A 21,870-nucleotide genomic window follows, 5' to 3' on the forward strand; every position below is an offset into this window, starting at 1 on the left:
TTTATGTTGGGACTTTGAAATACAAAAATAAAAATATTATACACACACACACATATATTTGAACAGACTTTCATTATAATATTTATAATTCTTGACCCAGTTGGGAATATATACCAAGAATGTGGTATGAAATACAAAAATGTTTTAAAGCCAAAAATATCTTTTACAGTAGGAAATGTCCAACAAGTATATTTTGATACACCTATTGATATTGTTTATGACACATTTTTAGTAATCTGAATAAATGGAAACATTATGATGTTAAAAAAAGAGGAATCATTGGTAAGGAATGAAAGATCGTTTTTGACTTATTTCCAAATTTCAAATTTCTACCATAAACATGCTTATATACTTATAGGATATAAATATATATAATAATAGTAACAATTATGTTTAGAAAGCATAAAATGGTCAAGAAAATAAGCAAAATGTTGAAAATTATATCTCTAGGTGGTATAAGATGTGGGTGTGTTTCCCTTTTAAATACTCTCTGTATCTTTCAATGCTTTTGTGTGTATGTTACAATAAAAAATACAACTTTCAAGGGGACCTGGGTGGCTCAGTCAAGTGTCTGCTTTTGGCTCAGGTCATGATCTCAAGGTCCTGGGATAGAGCCCCAACTCAGGAAGGAGTCTGCTTCTCTCTTTCCCTCTGCCCCTCGCCACTGCTTGTTCTCTCTCTTGAATAAATAAAATCTTAGAAAAAAAACCTTTCAAATAGGCGAAACACAAAAAACAGTTAATACTGAAACATACTTGGCAACCTGGACATCTACACTGGAAAGGTTTCCTTGAGCAACTGTTTTTACTTGATTATAGGCAGCCTTGATAACCTAGGATAGATAAAAGAAAGCTGGTCATTTTTGATCAGTGCCAGTCTTCCTGAAGCAATCAAATGCTTCACTACTGAGGCAAAAACACAAGGTGGAAGGTTAGTTCCATAGAAACAGCACTTGGAATTCTTGCCACTATGTGTTCTTTATTCTTCCAGTGGTCCATAAAGCAGCTGTTTGTACAAATTTATAGTATCCAAGTAGCCAAGCTTTTTTAGAAAAGTGGCAGAAAATGCCAAGATGGTTTAGGAAAAGCAAACACAGAAATTCATAATTGCCCTTAAAGAATAAACACTTTTTAAAATTTCCCCAGACTTTCATTATGCAATTAATACTGCTATCCCTTACTATTCACTAAGAAGAAGGTAGTAATTTATACATGGCCGATTTGTAAAGCTTGTCCGTGTCTGGGATGCCAGAGTCAAGGAGGAAGCAAGTTCAGTAATGTGGGTAGGCATTTGGCAAATATTTGTTGAATAAATTCATAAATCCATTCAATAATTTTCTCCAACCCAACTTTGGCGCCATCCTGGGTCACTGACCTACCTCTAATCACTTAAATTCTAGGACCTCCATTTCCAGTGCATTTTAGCTACCCATTTCCATAGCCACACCCGACCTGGATATAACCTAAATTTGCCCTCCCTGTGAAATCATCAATTCCAAGACCCCTGACCTAAGTCTTTAATCACACTGTCCTTGTTCTTCCACCTCATCATGATCTTTAATTCCTTGGTGTGTCCACTTTTTATCAGGCCCTTTGGCTTCTCTATCTGGCCAAGATCCAAGATTCACTCCTTCAGTCCCTCTTGCCAGTGTGCCCCACTCCTTTTCCATATGCCCATGCTTCTGACCTGCCCACTTTGCATGCTTCCAATCTTGGATTAACCCTACAATCTGTCTCCTCCATTTCTCCATTGGGAATACCACTGAAGAAAAACTATGAAATGACTGTAATACATGACAATATGTGTAATAAGTAACTGCAGTACAAATTTGTAGTCTCTCACCTCTCTCACCAGGAGACATTTACGTGTCTGTCGATCCCCACTCTGTGTGTATCCAGCCATTCACTTGTCCCAAATCCCATTATTTAAACTCTCCTGCCTTCTCTTACTCTCAAGATCTGACTTAGCTTCCTCACTGGGATGTACTTTTGCATCTTTCCAATATCCTCCAAAACATCAGCGTTTGTGTCCAAGGCTACAATATCCACTTGTATACTCTGTATCCCACCTGTTTGCACTTTTTCAGACCTGATCCATTTTAAATTTCCTAGCAACTACACCTGCTCCCATCTTTCTTTCCGTTAGGTATGAATTCTCTCCCAACTTAATCTCTCAGTGTAAGCTCTCCTAAAACTACCACCCAGTAAGTCTGAGCTCCACTTGCCTATGCCAACCTCACATTTCTTTCTTCTCATTCGTTCCTTAACACTTCTAAACACTCTGGTAAAAATTCTATTACCAATGATGTCCTGGTTTATTATTAACTATTGGGGCTCTCTGTGGTAACTAAATGGACATTAATTCAGATTGGATCAAAATGGTGTTAACTGTTCTCTCTTTTCTGGTCTCCAAAAATTTCAGTTTCTCTTCTTTTTCTTTCTGTTTTTTGGTCCATTTTCCTTAGTCACTTGGTGGCACGCCCCAGAACTGGAGCTTTGGTTTTCTTCTCCTACAATCTTTCACACACTATCCTGACTTCAGCACAATTTCTGTACTGAAAACTCTGGCCTTGATGTCACTGGAGTTCTCAATGAGAGGTCCCAGAAACAACTCAATGCCACCTGTCAAAACAGAACCAAAATACCAAGGAGACACTTCCTCCCTTTTCCCTGAAAGCAGAAGTATACATTTGTAAGTTCCTTGCACAGCAGACACACTCTAATGAGATCCACTATATAAAGAGCTCCAGTAAGTCATGGCTTTCAAACACTCCCTATTTTTACTAGAAAAATGTTAATGGAGGAAAGACACTTTTGAGAGATAGTGAGTTTGCAACTTACATCTCCAGCTGCAGCAGCCTGTGAGATAGTGTAAATCCCAAAGAGGCCGGAATCAGAGTAACTAGCGTTAAAAGCAGAAACCTGAAATATAATGAAATTTTACTGCATGTCACTTTATCAGGTAAAAGGACACAATTTTCCAAAGAGACGAAAATTTGGGACCTTCAGAGTATAAGCAAGAGAAACTAGTATTTCACATAACCAGCTATATCAGACTGAAGTGTTTCATGTACAGGTTACTTTTGTTTTGTTTTAAAGATTTTATTTATTCATGAGAGACAGAGAGAGAGAGAGAGAGAGAGAGAGAGAGAGAGACAGAGAGAGAGAGAGAGGCAGACACAGGCAGAGGTAGAAGCACACTCCATGCAGGTTGCCTGATGTAGGACTCAATCCCTGGACTCCAGGATCAATCACATCCTAAGCTGAAGGCAGACGCTCAACCGCTGAGCCACCCAGGGGTCCCCAGGTTACTTCTTTTGAAACCATAATGGTTTTAACTTTTTTCATTTAAATATTTATTAAACAGATTGCTTGCTTCACTTTCTTAGTATTTTCTAACCTTTGATGATTAAAGGTTAATGTAAATATTACTTTGTGACAATTATTATGGCTGAATGGTACAGACTGTGGGCTTTGGCATTAAACAAACCTGCTTTCTTCCCTCTGCTACTGCTGGTGACTTTTTTTTTTTTAACCAGTTCACGTACACTTCTACACAAAGTTAAAGGGTTGGGGGGAAATGTCTGCTTAGTGGATGTTATTCAGGTATCCAAGGCAGCCACAGGTCTCTGGATAGCAGGGGTACTGCTGCCTGCAGTCTGAGCAGAGCGTTAAGTTCTGGAAGGTGATCGCAAATGCTTAGTATCATGTTTGCCAGTGTTTATGAGGATGATTTACATAAAGATCACCTGATCTGTTATTAAAAATACAGACTTTCAAATTCCTCTAACAGATTTACTCACTCAGATCCCTATAGATGCAATCTGGAAAAGCCACATTTCAAAAATAATTCTAGGTGATTCTTATGCATGTTAAAATTTGAGAACCACTAGCTCAGCCCATATAGAGCACAAGAAGAAATGTTCTTTAATGTTTTGAAGTTTAATTACCTTTTTGAGACTCTCTTGTTCATACCTCAAATTTCTGGCCAAATGCTAAAGTAGGAATTTCTGTTAAATTACATCACTGGGGGGATCCCTGGGTGGCGCAGCGGTTTGGCACCTGCCTTTGGCCCAGGGCGCGATCCTGGAGACCCGGGATCGAGTCCCACATCGGGCTCCCGGTGCATGGAGCCTGCTTCTCCCTCTGCCTATGTCTCTGCCTCTCTCTCTCTCTGTGACTATCATAAATAAATAAAAATTAAAAAAAAAAATTACATCACTGGGATTAAACTCCATCCACCCAGAAGCATCATTAATATTCAATGGTGAAGACTAGCATGAAGAGAACAGAGCAGACCATGAACCAGGAGAGAGAAATTGTAGAGGGAATTTAAAAAGCAGCAGCTAAATTTAATGTAGGACTAATTTAAGGTAATGGTTTTCAAACTGTGCTCCAGGAGGGAACTCCATGGTTCTGTACAGAAGGTTCCAAGGCTTTCAATGTTAAGTAAACATTAAAAATTTATTTAAAAGTGAAAATTTTTATGCTCAGCATTGCAGTTGGGAAACTGTATGGGATAAAAAAGGTTCCTCTACTTAGAAAAAGAAAAAAGTTTGAAAACTATTATGTAAGAGAGAAAAACTCTCAAGGCTTGATATACAGGAGAACCATTTTAGATTTCTTTCTTTCTTTCTTTCTTTCTTTCTTTCTTTCTTTCTTTCTTTCTTTCTTCTCTCTCTCTCTCTCTCTCTCTCTCTCTCTTCTTTCTTTCTTTCTTTCTTTCTTTCTTTATGATAGGCACACAGTGAGAGAGAGAGAGAGAGAGGCAGAGACACAAGGCAGAGGGAGAAGCAGGCTCCATGCACCGGGAGCCTGACGTGGGATTCGATCCCGGATCTCCAGGATCGCGCCCTGGGCCAAAGGCAGGCGCTAAACCGCTGCGCCACCCAGGGATCCCCCATTTTAGATTTCTAAGTCAACATGACCATACATAATAAACTTTCCTCAAACCAAAAGCCTGATTTATGGCCTGCCACATATCACTGTACATCTGCTTTGTGAATGAGTAGCCTAAAGGAAACTATGTTGTCCTTAAGATACCGATCAGTGCTCATACCCCCTGCACTTCTTTATAGTAAAACTCATGATTCCTGCCCAGATGCTATTCTATGATCTTTTAAGGTTTTACGAGATATAAAAAGTATATGATTCTGTAGAAACTGTTCATTCTACAGAGCACTTTCTTCCTTGTGAAGAACATGTTTCCTGGGCAAGGTGTCCTGACTTGTGCTCCAATAAAATATTCTTACCTTCAGAGATTCTAAAAGGTCTGTTCATCTTATGTTGACAATATTAAACAGAGGAATGAAAAGTGAGGTGATTTTAATTCTACTCAAGTGTCCAATGGTCAAAGGCTACCTACTTGTGCCATGTACTGTTGTAAAATCGTGAACAATATTAAATCCTATAATTTAGTATATTTGTTGCCCTTTAAAGGCTTATCATTGAAGGCCATGTGGGGTATTACATTGGCCAAACAATGGTCATTCATTAAATTAGTAACTGCTGACATTTTACATTCTCTTGATTTGAATATCATTATTTTGAAAGTTTTTCTGTCATAAAAAGTGTGTTCTAGAGTAACATGGCTTTTTGTTACAATTTCTTTTTAAATCTCAAATTGGAGGGATAAGTCTGTAAAGTTTTTCGTGTATGATATACATCTGGTGGGAAAACATGAAGAGCAATGAAATTCATGAAGTAGGGGTGCCTGGAAGGCTCAGTGGTTGAGTGTCTGCCTTTGGCTCAGGTCATGATCCTGAGGTCCTGGGATCGAGTCCCGCATCAGGTTCCCCTCATGGAGCCTGTTTCTCCCTCTGCCTGTCTCTGTCTCTCTCTCTCATGAATAAACAAATAAAATCTTAAAAAAAAAAAAAAATCATGAAGTAGCCACAAGAACACAAAATGACAGAAGAAAACTTAGAAAATAGACTAATTACAATCTAGGAAAATATTTAATATCTAAAATTTTGTTCTAAAGGGAACTGAAGTATGAAGTTTCTAATTTTTAAGCATTTCCTTCTTTCTATATTAGAATAATTGAAAAGAGAGGAAGTTTTCTATTAGACCCTATCTCTTCAATTTTACAAAGATTTTCTTTGTTCTTACCTTAGATTTTAAGAGCAGAGTAACAGGACTACATCATACACAGTAAGCCTTTAAAAACAAAAAGGAGAAATGTTGACTACTCAGACTCACATCAAATGGCTGGTGAACTCCCTTGGCAACAGCCTGGTATAGGGAACTGGTGGGATTGCTGCCCCTCTTGACGTGTGGTCCAGCACCAAGGACATACTGGAGAACACTAAATGCATTTGCTTCTGTACTTCCTATGGCAGCACCTTCTGCTACAAGAGCCGCATGAACAAGACTGTCTCCATTCTGCTCTCGGATTTCACCTGGTACCACATAAGGAGAGAGTAAAGAATAAAGGGGCTTTGTCATCACTTGTTTTATTCTTTCATATTTTCTATGACGAAGTATTAACCCACTAAGATTAAGATTTTCTGTGGCCTGGTGCTCTCAGCATGCCATCCTGTTCTCCCCATAACACACACATGAAACATATTTAATACACAACACCCAAACAATCTAGTCTTTCCCTTCTATACTGAGTCTGTTTGGTGGTAAGTAATCAGGCCTATCCCACTCCATTATGCTATTCTGAAGGGGAACGTCCTTCTGATAAATCAGCTCTAACAGAACAAAATGCTTACCTCCACGGTATCTGGCCTTTGCACCAGGTAAACCAAGCCCGCCCCTCATGTTGAGAAACTGTTCCGCAACTTGCTTTAGAACAGGGTGACCCACACCTATTTCAATAGAAACAAAATCAAGCCAGAACCATAGTTTTTAAAATACAATTATAACATATAGGTTTTAAAAATACGTGATTATACAATTCAAGTTATTACAGAAATAGTAAAGAAAACAAGAGCCCCCCACAGTGCTACTCTCCCAGAGAGTCCACTTACAGTTTACTAATACATATTCATCTAGCACTTTTTCTACATATGTACTCCTCATTTTCTTTTCCTTTTAAAATGGTGTTATTCTATTCATATCGCTTCTAACTTGTTTTTGGTAATTTATATCTGAGTGAGTGGTCTACAGCAAAACATTTAATGACTATAAAGAATTCCTTAATATGGATGTACTATCATTTATTTAATCAATCCCTTCTAGATGGACATTAGCATGTTTCCAATCATTGACTATTAAAACAGTATTGCATTGTGCATCAAAGAACACTTTAATATTTAAAATCAATTAATTGACATAGTATATTAGTTTCAGAGGTAGAGTTTAGTGATTCATCAGTTGCATATACCACCCAGTGCTCATTATACCACGTGCCCTCCTTAATGTCCATCATCCAGTAACTTCATCCCCTCTCCCTACTTCCCCTCCAGCGACCCTGTTTCCTATAGTTAAGAGTCTCTCATGGTTTGTCTCCCTCTGATTTCATCTTATTTTAATTTTCCTTCCCTTCCCCTATGTTCATCTGTTTTGTTTCTTAAATTCCACCTATGAATGAAATCATAATATTTGTCTTTCTCTGACTTATTTCATTAGCATAATGCCCTCTAGTTCCATTCACGCTGTTGCCAACAACAAAATTTCATTTTTTTTAATGGCTGAGTAATAATATTCCATACACACACATGTAGGTGTGTGTATATATATATGATCAAAGAACACTATCAAGAGTGAAATGGAGCCAAAGAATGGGGAAAAAATGTCTGCAAATGATATAACTGATAAAGATTTAATATCCAAGATATATATAAAAAAACTCTTACAACTCAAAAATAAGGACAACCCAATTCAAAAATAGGCAAAGGACTTGAATAGACATTTCTTCAAAGAAGATATACAAATGCCCAAAAAGTGAAGATGTTCAATGGTATTAGTTATTAGGGAGATGCAAATCAAAACCACAAGGAGATACCGCTTCATAGACACTAGGATGTCATCAAAAAGACTGATAAAAGTAAGTACTGGTGAAGAAGTGGAGATAATGGAACTCTTGTGCATTGTCAGTGGGGTTCAAAATGGTTCAACTGTCTTGGAAACAGTCCGGCAGTTCCACAAATGGTTAACAGTTACCATAGATCCTGGCAATTTTACTTCTTTTTTAATTTTTATTTATGATAGTTACAGAGAGAGAGAGAGGCAGAGACACAGGCAGAGGGAGAAGCAGGCTCCATGCACCGGGAGCCCGATGTGGGATTCAATCCCGGGTCTCCAGGATCGCGCCCTGGGCCAAAGGCAGGCGCCAAACTGCTGCGCCACCCAGGGATCCCAGATCCTGGCAATTTTACTTCTAATAATATACCCCAAAGAATTAAAAACAGGCGTTTTACCTAAACCTTATACATCAATGTTTATATTTACAATAGCCAAAAGGTGAAAACAACTCAAATGCCCAAGTGACAAACTGATGAACAAAAGGTGATAATGGACTATTTTTGCCAGGAAAGGGTACTTTGCCAAGGAACATTGGTACTTGCTACAGTATGGATGTACTTGGAAACATTATGTTAAGTGAAAGAAGTCTGCTATAGGGTGCCTGGGTGGCTTATATGGTTAACGGTCTGCCTTTGGCTCAGGTCATGATCTCACAGTCCTGGAATTGAGTCCCGAGTTGGGCTTCCTGCTCCATGGGAAGTTTGCTTCTCTCTCTCCCTCTGCCTCTTGCCCTGCTTGTGCTCTCTCTCTAATGAATAAAAAAGAAATCTTTAAAAAGTCAGCTATAAAAGGCCATACACTGTAGGACTCCATTTACATTAACTATCCAGACAAGCCAACTGTACAGAGACAATAAGCAGGTCAGTGGTCACCAGAGGCAAGGAGGAGATGGAGTAAGGAGTGACTACAGTGAAGGCAGAGTTTTTCTTGGGGGGGGGGGAGGGGGTATGATAAAAATGTTCTGAAATTAGATAGTGGTAATAGTTACAGCATTCTGAATATAATAAAGCTCAAGGAACTGTATACTTTAAAAAGGTGGATTTTATGGTATTTGAATTAATACCTCAATTAAGCCGTTATTTACAAAATGAATGAACCAAAAAACAACACTGTAAATAATACCTTTGTGCAACTGTTTTGTAAACTTGACCAACTGCTTTGTATGAAAAATGCTTAAAAGTAAAATTGCTGGGTCTAAAAATATCAATATTTAAAACTTTAATATATTTAAATAGACGTCCAAAAATGTACCAGTTTATACTCCTACTGACAATTTTTGAGTGCTTAATTTCTCCATATCCTGGTTAATACTGGGCAGCATCGATCTTTTAATTTTTGCCAATTTCACTATTAGCAAGGCTATCTTTTACAACAATTGGCTACACACACATTTTCCCCATGATTTGTCTGTTCATGCCTCTTGTCTATTTTCAATTAAGTTATACTTCTTTGAAACATAAACAAAAAACTTGTAAAAGCACTTTGCTTAGAGAAATTTGCCCTTTGTCATAGATTTTTCAAATACTGTAATGAACTCAAAGCCATTTTTTGCTTGTTTTTGTTTTCTGGATTTTCTGAAATGAACATGTCCCTTTTATGATAAAAGCTGTAAACTTATAGTTAAATGTTGGATGCTGCTTTTACTAAAACAAAAGAACCTACCCATTAAAATCCTATCATACAGTCCCTATCTGACATAAACAGAGGACCGAGTTATCAAATTTGGTTTAATCCTGTGCTCATGTAATTACAGATTAAAAGACTACTCTTAAAGAAAGAGAAGGACATGAAGCAATTCCCAACTTACCAAGTCCAATCAAAGCCATTCTTGCACTTGTGAAATGGTTCTGAACATAGTAATGCAACTGAGGAAATTAAGAACATTTGTGAGGTTATATTGGTCTAAATACAAAAAGCTGTAAAAAACTAAAACTGCAGGTCCAAAGAAAATAAATACTCAGGCTTAAAAGCTGCTATAGTGAACTACTGACTACCCGGTGTTGAATTACACTGCTTTTTTTTTTTTTAAACTATTGCTTAAAAGAACTAGAACTTAATGGTGGTAATGGTTACATGGCTGTGAATATAGTGAAAACTACTGAATTGTGCACTTTATTTTTTTTTAAGGCTTTATTTATTTTAGAGAGAGATCAAGAGAGCACATGCATGGGCACGAGTGGGGGAAGGGGCCGAGGGAGAAAGAATCTCAAGCAGACTCCATGCCCAGTGTGGAGCTGACACTGGACTCTTGATCTCACAACCCTCACACCATGATCTGAGCCAAAACCAAGAGTCAGACACATCACCACATGAGCCACCCGGGCACCCCTGAATTGTACATTTTAAGTAGGTGAATTGTATGGTACATTAATTTTACCTCAATAAAGCTGCACTGAAAAGAAGGAATTTTTTTTTTTTTTTTAATTTATGATAGTCACACAGAGAGAGAGAGAGAGGCAGAGACACAGGCAGAGGGAGAAGCAGGCCCCATGCACTGGGAGCCCGACGTGGGATTCGATCCCGGGTCTCCAGGATCGTGCCCTGGGCTAAAGGCAGGCGCCAAACCGCTGCACCACCCAGGGATCCCGAAAAGAAGGAATTTAAAAAACATTAGAGCACACACTGGTTTAAACTTGAAAAAAATGAGGCTAAGTTTATCATTTTTATTATAATGTGATTTTAGCAGATGTGTATCAGATTTCTTTCTTTATACAGATAGTAAGAGAGTACTATTAACATTCTACAGTAGAGCTAAAACCTGTTCTCAATAGGAACACTGTTGCTTCCAAGGGGGTGAAAACTGGCTCTCAGGAGCAAAAAACCATTTTATTCCTTTAAATATAAAACACAAACACATAGTAAATGTACATATGTAAACCTAGATAGGCCGTGTATCTGATATTAAAAATTCACTGTGAGTCAAGAATAGAAAAAATTGGCTAAAAAAGGTTCCTTGGAAATGGGTCATAATGTTGAGAATCCCTTAGGCTAAGGTAACGTGACGGAATCAAGTTACCAGAATCTGTGCCCTAGAGTGAATGGTGCCTACATCTTGGGAGTCACCTTGGAATCATATTCTTGGAATGCCACCATCGCTCAAGGTATTTTAGCACCAATTTCTTTAGAACTTCCTTTAGACTAAGGACACATTTAAATATGCTAATAACTTTGAAATAACCATGGTTAACACCTTGGTATTTGTCCAGGATAAACACACACGCAAGTGCGTGCACACATTAACAACCCCCCCAACACACCTTATTTTTAAAAAATTGAGGTCCTATGGTATATCCTATTCATAAATTCCATTTTCTACACTTGATCTTAGCCAAAAGGCCAAGTGATGATAAATTCCATTTTCTAACTTGACAATATGCTATGGAATTTTCCCATACCAATATTTTTGAATGGCTGTATAGCATTCCATTCCATTTCATAGATACTTAATAAGTTGCTTAACTAGTCCTCTAAATTTGGATATTTAACTTGTGTCTAATTTTTCACCATTATAAACATGCTACAATAGATATCCCTGTGGATAAATGTTTTGCATGTACACTCTTTCCAGTTATAAATTTTTAAAAGTGCTATATGGGGTGCCTGGGTGGCTCGGTTAAGGTCTGCCTTTAGCTCAGGTCATGATCCTGGGGCCCTGGGATCAAGTCCCATATCAGGCTCCCTGCTCAGTGGGAAGTCTGGTTCTCCCTCTCTCTCTACTCCTCCCCTGCTTGTGTTCTTTCTCATGTGTGTACTCTTTGTCAAATAAATAATAAAATATTGGGTGCCTAGGTGGCTTAGTCAGTTAAGCATCTGCCTTTGGCTTGGGTCATGGTCTTAGGGTCCTGGGATCGAGTCCCACATCAGGCTCCCTGCTCAGCAGGGAGTCTGTTTCTTCCTCTGCCTCTGCCCCTTCCCCCCCTCAGCTCGAAGGCACTCATGTGCGCACTCTCTCAAGTGGATAGATAAAATCTTAAGAAAAATTAAAAAATAAACAAATCTTAAAAACAAAAACAAAAACGTGTCATATGAATGGTAGGCATTAAACTGTTGATTGATAAGTGTATAGTTTTCCAACTGGGAAATAAGAGTAAAGAGAGAAGATATACAGTTCAGTTTTCTCTAGTGGCTAACCAGAAATGAAATGAGAATAAAACCTAACTTCCGAGCTGTATATACTTTGCAAATATTGATAGTTCCCAATTTTTCTTTTAATGTCTTTTGATAAATTTTTTTTCCAAGGTCATAGGAGTAGAAAATTAAGATTATATACACGTATCTACACTTGCAGGTTTCACATTCTGGAAGTGAAGTTTTACATTATATATATAGCTGTGACATGTGACAAATCTGTCCTGGCAGCAAAGTAAGGCCAATCTGCTGGATGAGGCAAATGAGCTACCAAGCAGGCTGATGATGGATGGGAGGTGATGTGGGTTTATTCCTAACTGCATATTCAGAGGAGTTACAGGAAGACTTCTGGTCACAAGATTATGAAATTTAACATTTAAATACTGTTTAAATAAGATAAATACACATAGAAAAAGGTCCTGAAAAAGGCATTCACATTCAGTGCCTTTAGGTATGTGAGAGGTTTTCCTTTTTTGCTTGTTTTTATTTTCTGGATTTTCTGAAATGAACATGTCCCTTTTATGATAAAAGCTGTGAAAATTGTTCAGATAAAATTTTATTTAAAAAGCCAAGCTGAGGGGATCCCTGGGTGGCTCAGTGGTTTGGTGCCTGCCTTTGGCCCAGGGCGCAATCCTGGAGTCCCGGGATCGAGTCCCACGTCGGGCTCCCGGCATGGAGCCTGCTTCTCTCTCTGCCTCTCTCTCTCTCTACGTCTATCATAAATAAATAAATAAATCTTAGGGAAAAAAAAAAAAAGCCAAGCTGATAAAAATAATAAAGCCAGCAGGTGAGTCTTTAAAATTTGAAGATAAAAAGAAACGTTAACAAATAAACCTGAAATGGCAGATGGATGTTCAATTTCATGTGAAAATAAGCACATTTGAAAATGTAATGTGTTTTATTAGTACCTCATCTGGTGTCACTTTTCCAATCCTGTAGTCAGGACAGTACAGGGAATTAGCCAAGGCATTTCGGTAAGCTGCAGCATGCAAATTTTCAAGGACATCTGTAAAATAAGTAAAGAAGCATTTGTAGGAACATAATTCAAATAAGAATAACGTTTTTAGAACCTAGAAAGCAACTAGTCTATACAATTTTGGTCACCTTATGCCATTCAAGTGTTAAGAGGGCTTGAAATTTAAAACTCTGGCAGGCGAATGTGCTGAGAAAAATAGGAAATTACTTGGCAGCAGCTTCTACACACCAGGGCTCGCCTATCACTAGAAAGTATAATGGCCTGGGTTTCAGCAAGTCTGACTCTAGTTGTAGCCCTGCCTGATGTGCCATGTGACCTTGGATAAGTCATTTACCTGAATGTTACTTCTAGGCTAAGTAATGAGTTGTCAGGTTAAGATACACGCCAGTGCCAGTGTTAAGTTGAGTTGTCCTCACTGCTGCACTGTCCCTGTCCCTGCCTTCCTACTTCAGTCATGCCTTGTTTGACTGGGGTATGTCCCTTTATTTACTCACTAACTGGGTAATCTCCCATGCCAGGCCCTGCTAGGTGCTGGAAATAGAGAAATGAGGGAGACAAAATGCCTGCCCTCAAAATGCCTAGAGGGAACACTGAAATAAAGCATTATGGGTGTGATGCCAGCAGATCAAAAGAGCATCAGGGATGCAAGGGAAAAGCAGTGGGGATTGGAAAGGAGTAGAAGAAGTAAAATCTGGGCATGAGTCTTTACAGAATGAGTAGGTGTTTACTAGGGGAATGATGAGAGAGGGGCATCTCAGGCAGAGAAAACAGACAGTAGCATAAAGCACAACAATGGATTCAAAGGGAACTGCAGCTAGAAGGGAACAAGGCAGAGCAAGAGGCAAGAAAGGTAGGCCAGGGCCAGACTGTGAAAGCGAACATATAGGTTACATGAAGGATAAGAAGAAGCCTTGAAAGGATATTCATGTCAGAAGGATTGCTCTAATGGGATGTGGTAGATGGACTAAAGAGGCAGACGTGGCAGACACCAGCCAGGAGACAGTAGTAACTGTGCAGGCAGAAAGGATGAGGGCTGGACCCTCACTGCTAACGGCAGGGAAGAAGCCACTGTTGATACAGAAGTCATTTTTTCTGCAATTTTAAGAAAGATCATACTCCTTTGTAAAACAGGGTATCACTGTGAAATAGATTAGCTAACCTAAATCAAGCTCTCATTTGTTGCAGACACTTGAGCAAATCCCATCCCATGCTAGGCCCTGGCAGCCAGTCACCTGTTTCGACCTGAGTGGCCCACCTGCACACTTCTGCTCCTGCCAGAAGTTGTAGGACTTGCAAGAATCCGTGGTACTTATTTACTAGTTTGTTTTGTTGATTATACTTGTCAAGATCATATGAATACCAGAAAGTCCCTATTTTTTAAAAAGTTAAATTGTTTACTTTGGAAAGATCCAGTAAAGGTAAGTGGCTAAATAATAATAGCAACAGTAGCAGCAGCCCTGAACTGCTGCAGGATTTGCCGTTAACAAACTATTGAAAAAAACACTGTATTCTTCTTTCTTTTTTCTTTTTCAAAGATTTTATTAATTTATTCATGAGAGACACAGAGAGAGAAGCAGAGATATAGGCAGAGGGAGAAGAAGGCTCCCCATGGAAACACTGTATTCTTCAAAATAGGGGTTCTATACATACATCAAAGATGAAAAATAATCAAGAATATCAACATTTAGAAACACACGAAAAGATAGGTTAAGATATTAGACAAATTTTTGGAAAAGGCATTTTTAAACCCAAGCAGAGAAAAATTCAATAGCAATTTCTTTCCTCCACAAATTGATTTTCTCTAAAACCCAATATCTTAGAACAACTGAAGCAGGATCAGAAAATGTACTTACGAGCCTGTGGGTTCTGAAAAGCCACAGCTTTGTCAATCCTTAGCTGAGACTGAAGGGCAGCCACTTCCCAACGACGAAATTCTGGTGATGTGGTGACATTGAGCAGGAACTCCATTAGAATATCACTACAGAAGATATCAAGATGAGAGTTTTGAGCCAAAAATTTAAAACCAACGTCCATGCTCTGTAAATGTAATGTTCTCATATATTAAGTTTTGGACTTATGGTAAGCACAATGTTCTACAGTTTGTGACTAAGAGCCTAAAACCAAAATCAGAGGTCATAAAATGCCACATTAAAAAGAGACAAGAACTGAGCGGCTAAGTGTTTCTTTAAAAGCAGATGTCCTCAACACATGCAGGTACTTACACATCATCCCGCAGGCATTCCACAGTGTAGGCCATATTTTCCCTGGTTGAAGTCACACTGCGTCAGAAATAAATTACAGTGATTTATCTAAATCAGAAGAATAAGCTCTCCTTACATCTTTGCTACATCAACCAATTCCTTTGGAAAAATTATTTTGAGGTATAAAAATACACATATTCATCAGCTAAAATATAAAATATTTAAGAAAATATTTTCAAGGAAGGAAATCTTGACATGTTATACATGGATGCACCTTGAAGACATTCTGCTAAGTGAAATAAGTCAGTCTTGGAAGAACAAACACTGTGATTCCACTTTCAGGAAGAACCTAGAGAAGTCAACATCATAGAACATAGAATGGTCATTGTAGGAGGTTGTGGGAAGAGAGTGGGAATTTACTGCTTATTATTTATAAAGATTTTACTTATTCATTTGACAGAGAGAACATAAGCAGGGGGAGCAGCAGAGGGAGAAGGAGAAGCGGGCTCCTTGCTGAGCAGGGAGCCCAATGTGGGGGCTTGATCCCGGGACCCTGAGATCATGACCTAAGCTTAAGGTGGATACCTAACTGACTGAGCCACCCAGGTGCCCCAGGAGTTACTGTTTAATAGCTAGAGAGTTTCAGTTGGGGAACATAACATTCTGGAGATGGATGGTAGTAGAGTTTCTTAAAGTCACTTCACACCAAAGACCCGTATATTTAAAGCAGTAAATTTTTTTTAATCTTTTTTTTTTTTAATTTTATTTATTTATGATAGTCACAGAGAGAGAGAGAGAGAGAGAGAGAGGCGCAGAGACACAGGCAGAGGGAGAAGCAGGCTCCATGTACCAGGAGCCCCACGTGGGATTTGATCCTGGGTCTCCAGAATCGCGCCCTGGGCCAAAGGCAGGCGCTAAACCTCTGCGCCACCCAGGGAATCCCTAAAGCAGTAAATTTAAAGTATATTTTACCACAACTTAAAAAAAAATGGCAATTAAAGCTGAAGATCTCTTTGTACCCTTCTCCTGCTAACTTCAATCCCCTCTTCCCACTCTAGAGACAACCAATTGTAATAAGCATTGTGTATTGTTTTAAAAAAAGTAATAGGGGATCCCTGGGTGGCGCAGTGGTTTGGCGCCTGCCTTTGGCCCAGGGCGCAATCCTGGAGACCCGGGATCGAGTCCCGCGTCGGGCTCCCGGTGCATGGAGCCTGCTTCTCCCTCTGCCTGTGTCTCTGCCTCTCTCTCTCTCTCTCTCTCTCTCTCTCTGTGTGACTATCATAAATAAATAAAAATTAAAAAAAAATAAAAAAAAAAAAAAATAAAAAAAGTAATAAATGCCTCCTGCCTTAAAAATATCTCACTGTTCCACAAAACATTTCATTGGAATGATCTAGCTTATCCCTTAATTGCTCTGTACTACTAGTCTTGTCATATCACTAGATCATACTTTATTTATCCCATTTCCCTGAAGATAGCATTTAGATTGTTTCCAGTCTTTTAAAAAAAAAAATGGTATCTTTGTACAGGTGGATTAAAAACAGAAGTTGTAAGATATGCTCCTTTTCAATGTTACTAGATTTTCCTTAATTCTTTTCTAAGTAGTTTTATCAATTTATTCCACTAATTGTAGAAGACAGTCTCCCTCTTCCTTAACACCGCCAACACAGTATATAAATCTGATAGGTTATGGCATCAGACTGTGATTACAGGTAAATCTCAGTGTTTCTGGCTTCCTTCTCTGGGAAGAGCCTGTTTCCATCCTTTGTCTATCCATTTTCTATTTACTTGTCTTCTCTTAACATATAGTTCTTTATTTTTCCTCTTTCTGTTATGTTGCAAACATTTACTACCAGTTACTTGAATTTTCACTTTAAGGCATAAAGATGTTTTAAGGCATAAAGAAGTTTTAATTTTGATATGGTAAAATTCATTAGCCTTCTCCTGCTTGTGTCTGTTTAACAAATCCTTCATGCCTTGATAATAGAGAAAAAATCCCTTATGGTTGAATACTTTCTAGTGTTTTCACTATTTATTTCCTGTTACTTATTTTAAACAAACCTTAATTTACCACCAACTGCTTCAATTCCACGGGTTATCTTGAAAGATGAAGCTCCTTTTGTAGTCTAGAAAAAAAAAGGAACAACTGTACTTTCAGTAATTTTTTAATGCCAAGTTTGCAAACATCATGCTATATCACAATTTAATGTCTAATTATGATTAGATTCAAAAAGAACTTTACCTTAACAGTGGATCCTTTTTTCAGCTTTAAGAATTATAAAGTGAAGTTTGCCAAGAAGCACACAATAGTTTCTCTTTTCCATAGGACCACGATACCATAGCATTCCTGAACAGAGTGAGGTAGTAAAGATGCTTACCAAACTGGATGCAAGACGAAGCAAATGAGAGGTTCCTAAGTGGTTGGAGTCCTCATATCTACTGCCTGCTTTAATAAACAAACCAATTCTTGATGCAGGAGCATAGTTTTCCAGAGAAGCAATCACTAAGCCATTTGGTAATTTGGTAAACTGTATTTAAAATAAAGTGAGATGTGATCAATGCTTTTATATTTCCAAAGATGCTAAGATGTATATGGGTTCCAGTGAGTAACTCAGTGGGACTAACCTCAAGGTCCTGAGGATGTAAAGGCACTCCTGCAGGGGCAGCTGTGGCTTTCACTTTGGGAGCAACTTTCAGGGAATAAAATCTCTAAACACAGAAAAAACAGGTTACATACATTTCTCTCAAATGTCTTGTATTCTGGTGTGCCCAAGCAGCAGAAGGTATTCAGTGATAAAATATCTTCATGGGAGGATTTAGCTCATTATTTCCTAACCACTTTTAAATCTCTATTTGTGATTTGTAGAGGCTAAAGGTATATCTAATCCAGTATTTACTTTTTAAAAGTGTAAAAAACGACTGTATTTTCTCCCTCCCTCCACCATTTAAAAGATTTTATTTATTTGACAGAAAGAGAGGAAGAGAGAGCATAAGCAGGGGGAGCAGCAGGCAGAGGGAGAAGCTGACCCCTGCTGAGCGGACCACATCAATCCCAGTAACCTGGGATCATGACCCTGACTCGCTGACCCTGACTGAGCCATCCCCAGGTGCCCCTTTCCCTTTTAACTATCTAATTAAAGGTTCAGGTGGTTCTTTCTGGCTCTAGCGCTTTGAAATTTTTTGAAAAAGTTTGGGACTGCCATTCCCTTTCATAGATTTTCGCTTTACTGTTTCCCTTATCTGCCCAGAGTCTCATTTTAGTCTACTTTTCAAGTGAAATGCCTTCATCTCCATAATCATTTCAGTAACCTTTAAAAAAGACATAGTATACCAAGGAAACTTCCTCCAAGCCCCCAATAACTTCCAAAGTATCTTGATTCTCTTGGGTGCTACGGTAAGACCACACAACCAAGGATTTTACTTCTTTGACTAATACAAATTTACGTCATCCTGAATTAACCATAGCTGCAGCTACACTAGATTCTCAGTTCATTATATGCAGCCACTGGAAAGGTAAAAAGGTCCTCTTAAATTCTGGATAATGGATCCAAGATGTGTAACTTTATTGGCTTTTGGTAATGATACACAATGCTACAGAATTCATCCTAAGGTTCATGAAGTTATTAAGCAGAGATGTTTTCCCAAAATCAAGTGAACATGCTGGAGTTTCCTGAGGATTCCCTAATATCAGGGGCTGCAATGCCCCTACTCTGTGATGTCCTGGAGGGCATTTTGTTATATACTCAACATCAGTGCTGTGCTAAGTTGGTTCCTAGTTTTCACTTGTTATTAGTACTTTTTAACAATAAATTACAATTAGCTTTTTTTTTTTACCATCAATTTCGTCTCCTGGGTGTGGTATAGTTAACCCTACTTGTGATTTGCCTTTTGATTTTCTAAAAGTAAAGTTTTAGATACATGAGCATAGCTGTTCAAATATGAATAATAGTCTATAGTTCCACTACCAAGGGAGATTTAGGGTTTTCACCTCAAGAAATAGTGACACTTTGATTATGTACTGCCTATAATTTGTCCCATTCAAATCAGATGCAAAGAATTACTCCCATAATTGTTATACAATCACTAGATAACTCTAATAGCAAAATATGTATAAATTTATTCTTTTGTCAAATGAGGGATACAATTAGAAACACTAATTGCTTTCAAGTTTACTGCTATTTGTTTTCATTGGTCCTCCCCAACTGTTACCTTGGACTTTTTTAATCTACTGCAAAGTGGGGATGGATGGAATGGATATTTTGGGGGTCTTTTGTCAGTCTAACTGGGCTGCTCTCAGCGTTGTTAATCATTGGTTTGTCTAGGTGTGCCTGGATGTGTAATTTAGGCTATATTATAGTTTAAATTACAACCATTTGTATAATCTACAGCGTATATGTATTTAAACGTTAGGCACAGGGAAACTCCATTCCGTTCTTCTGCACCTCCGTCTAGGTTACTGGTCACCTACTAAGGCAGATGCTATCAGCATTTTGGGCTAGGTTAATGTTTTGGTTGTGTGCCTGTGGAAGGGATGGACGCGCCTGTGTACGTAGACTCTTTAACAGTACCTCTGGACTCTAGATGCCAGCTGCGCTCCTCCACAGGTTGTTACAACCAAAATGTAAGGGGCAGCCCGGGTGGCTCAGCGGTTTGGCACCTGCCTTCAGCCCACAGCCTGGTCCTGGAGACCCGGGATCGAGTCCCACATCAGTCTCCCCGCATGCAGCCTGATTCTCCCTCTGCCTGTGTCTCTGTCTCTTCTCATGAATAAATAAATAAAATCTTGAAGAAAAAAAAAGCAAGCAGATATTGCTAACTATCCCCTGGGAGCAAAACCGTCCCAGCTGAGAATTTTTTTTTTAAAATTTTATTTATTTATGATAGTCACACAGAGAGAGAGAGAGAGAGAGAGAGAGAGGCAGAGACACAGGAAGAGGGAGAAGCAGGCTCCACGCACCGGGAGCCCGACGTGGGATTCGATCCCGGGTCTCCAGGATCGCGCCCTGGGCCAAAGGCAGGCGCCAAACCGCTGCGCCACCCAGGGATCCCCCCAGCTGAGATTTTTAAAAGTGTTTCTCACTTCCACTCCGGATAAGCAGCGCTCCACACCGGTAGCAAACTGACATTTGAGGAGTTTCCCCCCAATGACAGCTATGTTTGGCTTGGCCTTGGAGAAGGAGTCTTAAGCAGCTCCCGAGGACAGACCAAGAGCCCCTTCTAGAAGTCTCTAATAGGACATCAAGAAAGATACGTTATCCCGTTCGGGCACCATAACAAGGTGTAGAACTTATGCATAAGCTCACACAGGCATTAGCTCATTTCTTCCTTAGGATTTCGCTCATAAGCCCACCTAGCCGTTGGAGAGACTGACACTCGGTAATACACTAAGAGCAGAGGCCAGAGCTGAAGGGTAACGGTGGAGGGCTAGCTCGACGCCGGCCTCCTGTCCCCGAGGACTCGCGGCTTCCTCCTCGGGCACCCAAGTGCAGCAGTGACCTTCAGCGGTCTCTCCACCGAGTCGCTTCACTTCCGTTCTCAAGCCCTTTCACTTTTCCCTTCAGGTTTTCCGGCGTTCGGTCTCTTCTGCTCGTAGCACGAGATGGGCCTCGAGCGCCCGACCCTCACCCAGCTTGCAGACCCCTTGGCCCGCAGAGTTCGGCTGAAGGGCAGGCGGGAGCCTCAGGCCCCGGAACTCTACAACAGGCACCTCCGGTCCGTACCACCTTGCTGACAAACTGCTCCCCCAACCTTTCCCCATGCCCGCCGGCTGTGCTCACCGAGAGGGACCCGGCTCTCCTCAGCAGCTTCATGGCTCAAGATTGCTCTGCTCCACAGGACCCGCCGGCTTGAAGGAAAGCAAGATGGTGGCCGAGGACAGGAGTTTCCCAGCTTCCCCCGCGCGCCCTTTCCCACGCCTTCGACGTGAAGGGGACTCTCTATGCCGCTCGCGCTCTACTGCTCCCTGACCCAACCTCCGGGCCAGTCCAATTCCTCCGAGACGCAGTATAGGCCGACGCAAAGTTTTTAAAGTAAATACTCAGATTACTTATGTTCCCACTTTTTGGATCCTCGTCCTTGCTCGGATATCCACTCTGTGATCTTGCTCTGACTACGTGTAGGACAGCCTATCATAATTCCCACCCCCGCCCCTTTGGATTCTCCCGATCCGGACTGTCCAATGAGGAAGTCCCTTTTCCACCGGATTCCACCTGTTGTATCTAGGCTCCTGCCCGCCGGAGCGCCTGCGCAACCCCCGCCCCCGCAGCGCGAGTATCTCGGCTTTCTGACCCCTCCTGCGCGTGCGCCCCGCGACCTCGGCCCCAGCGCGTTCTTGCCGCGCCCAGACCCCGGCGCTTGCAGCCTTGGGTCTGGGTTTGGGGTCTGATCCCTGTCAGCTCCCCGCAGTGCTCCCCGCCCCCTCAGTCCTTGTGGATGCCTGGGAATCTCTCAGCCTTTAATCCTCCACACCCCCACCTCCTACCCTTAGCTAGTCTTATGCCTGCCCATGCACCCTACACCCTTGGCCTCCCACTGTAACTGTCCGCCTTTCTACTTCCCTTTTCTCTTTTTCCTGCAACAGGTTCTCTTCTTG

At 40.1% G+C, this 21,870-nt stretch overlaps 2 protein-coding genes across 8 annotated transcripts in view; one reads left to right on the top strand and one right to left on the bottom strand.

Moving 5' to 3' along the window:
* PDZD9 (PDZ domain containing 9) overlaps positions 1-6,448 on the top strand; it is a 23,733-nt gene extending 17,285 nt beyond the window's left edge. For all 3 annotated transcript variants that reach the window (XM_025416240.3, XM_025416244.3, XM_025416245.3), the window contains one exon: positions 6,116-6,448. The gene's annotated coding sequence lies outside the window, so the exon portion shown is untranslated. The remainder of the gene's footprint in view (positions 1-6,115) is intronic.
* Positions 1-21,390, bottom strand: part of LOC112640264 (cytochrome b-c1 complex subunit 2, mitochondrial) — a 25,645-nt gene extending 4,255 nt beyond the window's left edge. For 2 of the 5 annotated variants that reach the window (XR_007411253.1, XM_049111308.1), the window contains exons 1-13: positions 21,056-21,369; positions 17,904-17,987; positions 17,657-17,806; positions 17,340-17,404; positions 15,300-15,356; positions 14,931-15,055; positions 13,010-13,107; positions 12,715-12,837; positions 9,781-9,838; positions 6,719-6,814; positions 6,201-6,400; positions 2,841-2,921; positions 756-832 (exon numbers count right to left, since the gene is read on the bottom strand). Coding sequence is in view for 3 of the 5 variants with exons in the window: in XM_049111308.1 (XP_048967265.1) it covers positions 756-832; positions 2,841-2,921; positions 6,201-6,400; positions 6,719-6,814; positions 9,781-9,838; positions 12,715-12,837; positions 13,010-13,107; positions 14,931-15,055; positions 15,300-15,356; positions 17,340-17,404; positions 17,657-17,806; positions 17,904-17,987; positions 21,056-21,088 (1,247 nt within the window). In the remaining 2 variants the exon portion in view is untranslated. Of the gene's footprint in view, positions 1-755; positions 833-2,840; positions 2,922-6,200; positions 6,401-6,718; positions 6,815-9,780; positions 9,839-12,714; positions 12,838-13,009; positions 13,108-14,930; positions 15,056-15,299; positions 15,357-17,339; positions 17,405-17,520; positions 17,626-17,656; positions 17,807-17,903; positions 17,988-21,055 lie in introns of all 5 variants that reach the window. The other 3 variants (XR_007411254.1, XM_025416236.2, XM_049111309.1) reach the window with 3 other exon arrangements.
* Between the last annotated feature and the right edge of the window lie 480 nt (positions 21,391-21,870).

Source organism: Canis lupus, chromosome 6 (assembly GCF_003254725.2).
Source record: "Canis lupus dingo isolate Sandy chromosome 6, ASM325472v2, whole genome shotgun sequence".
Classification (NCBI taxonomy): Eukaryota; Metazoa; Chordata; class Mammalia; order Carnivora; family Canidae; genus Canis; species Canis lupus.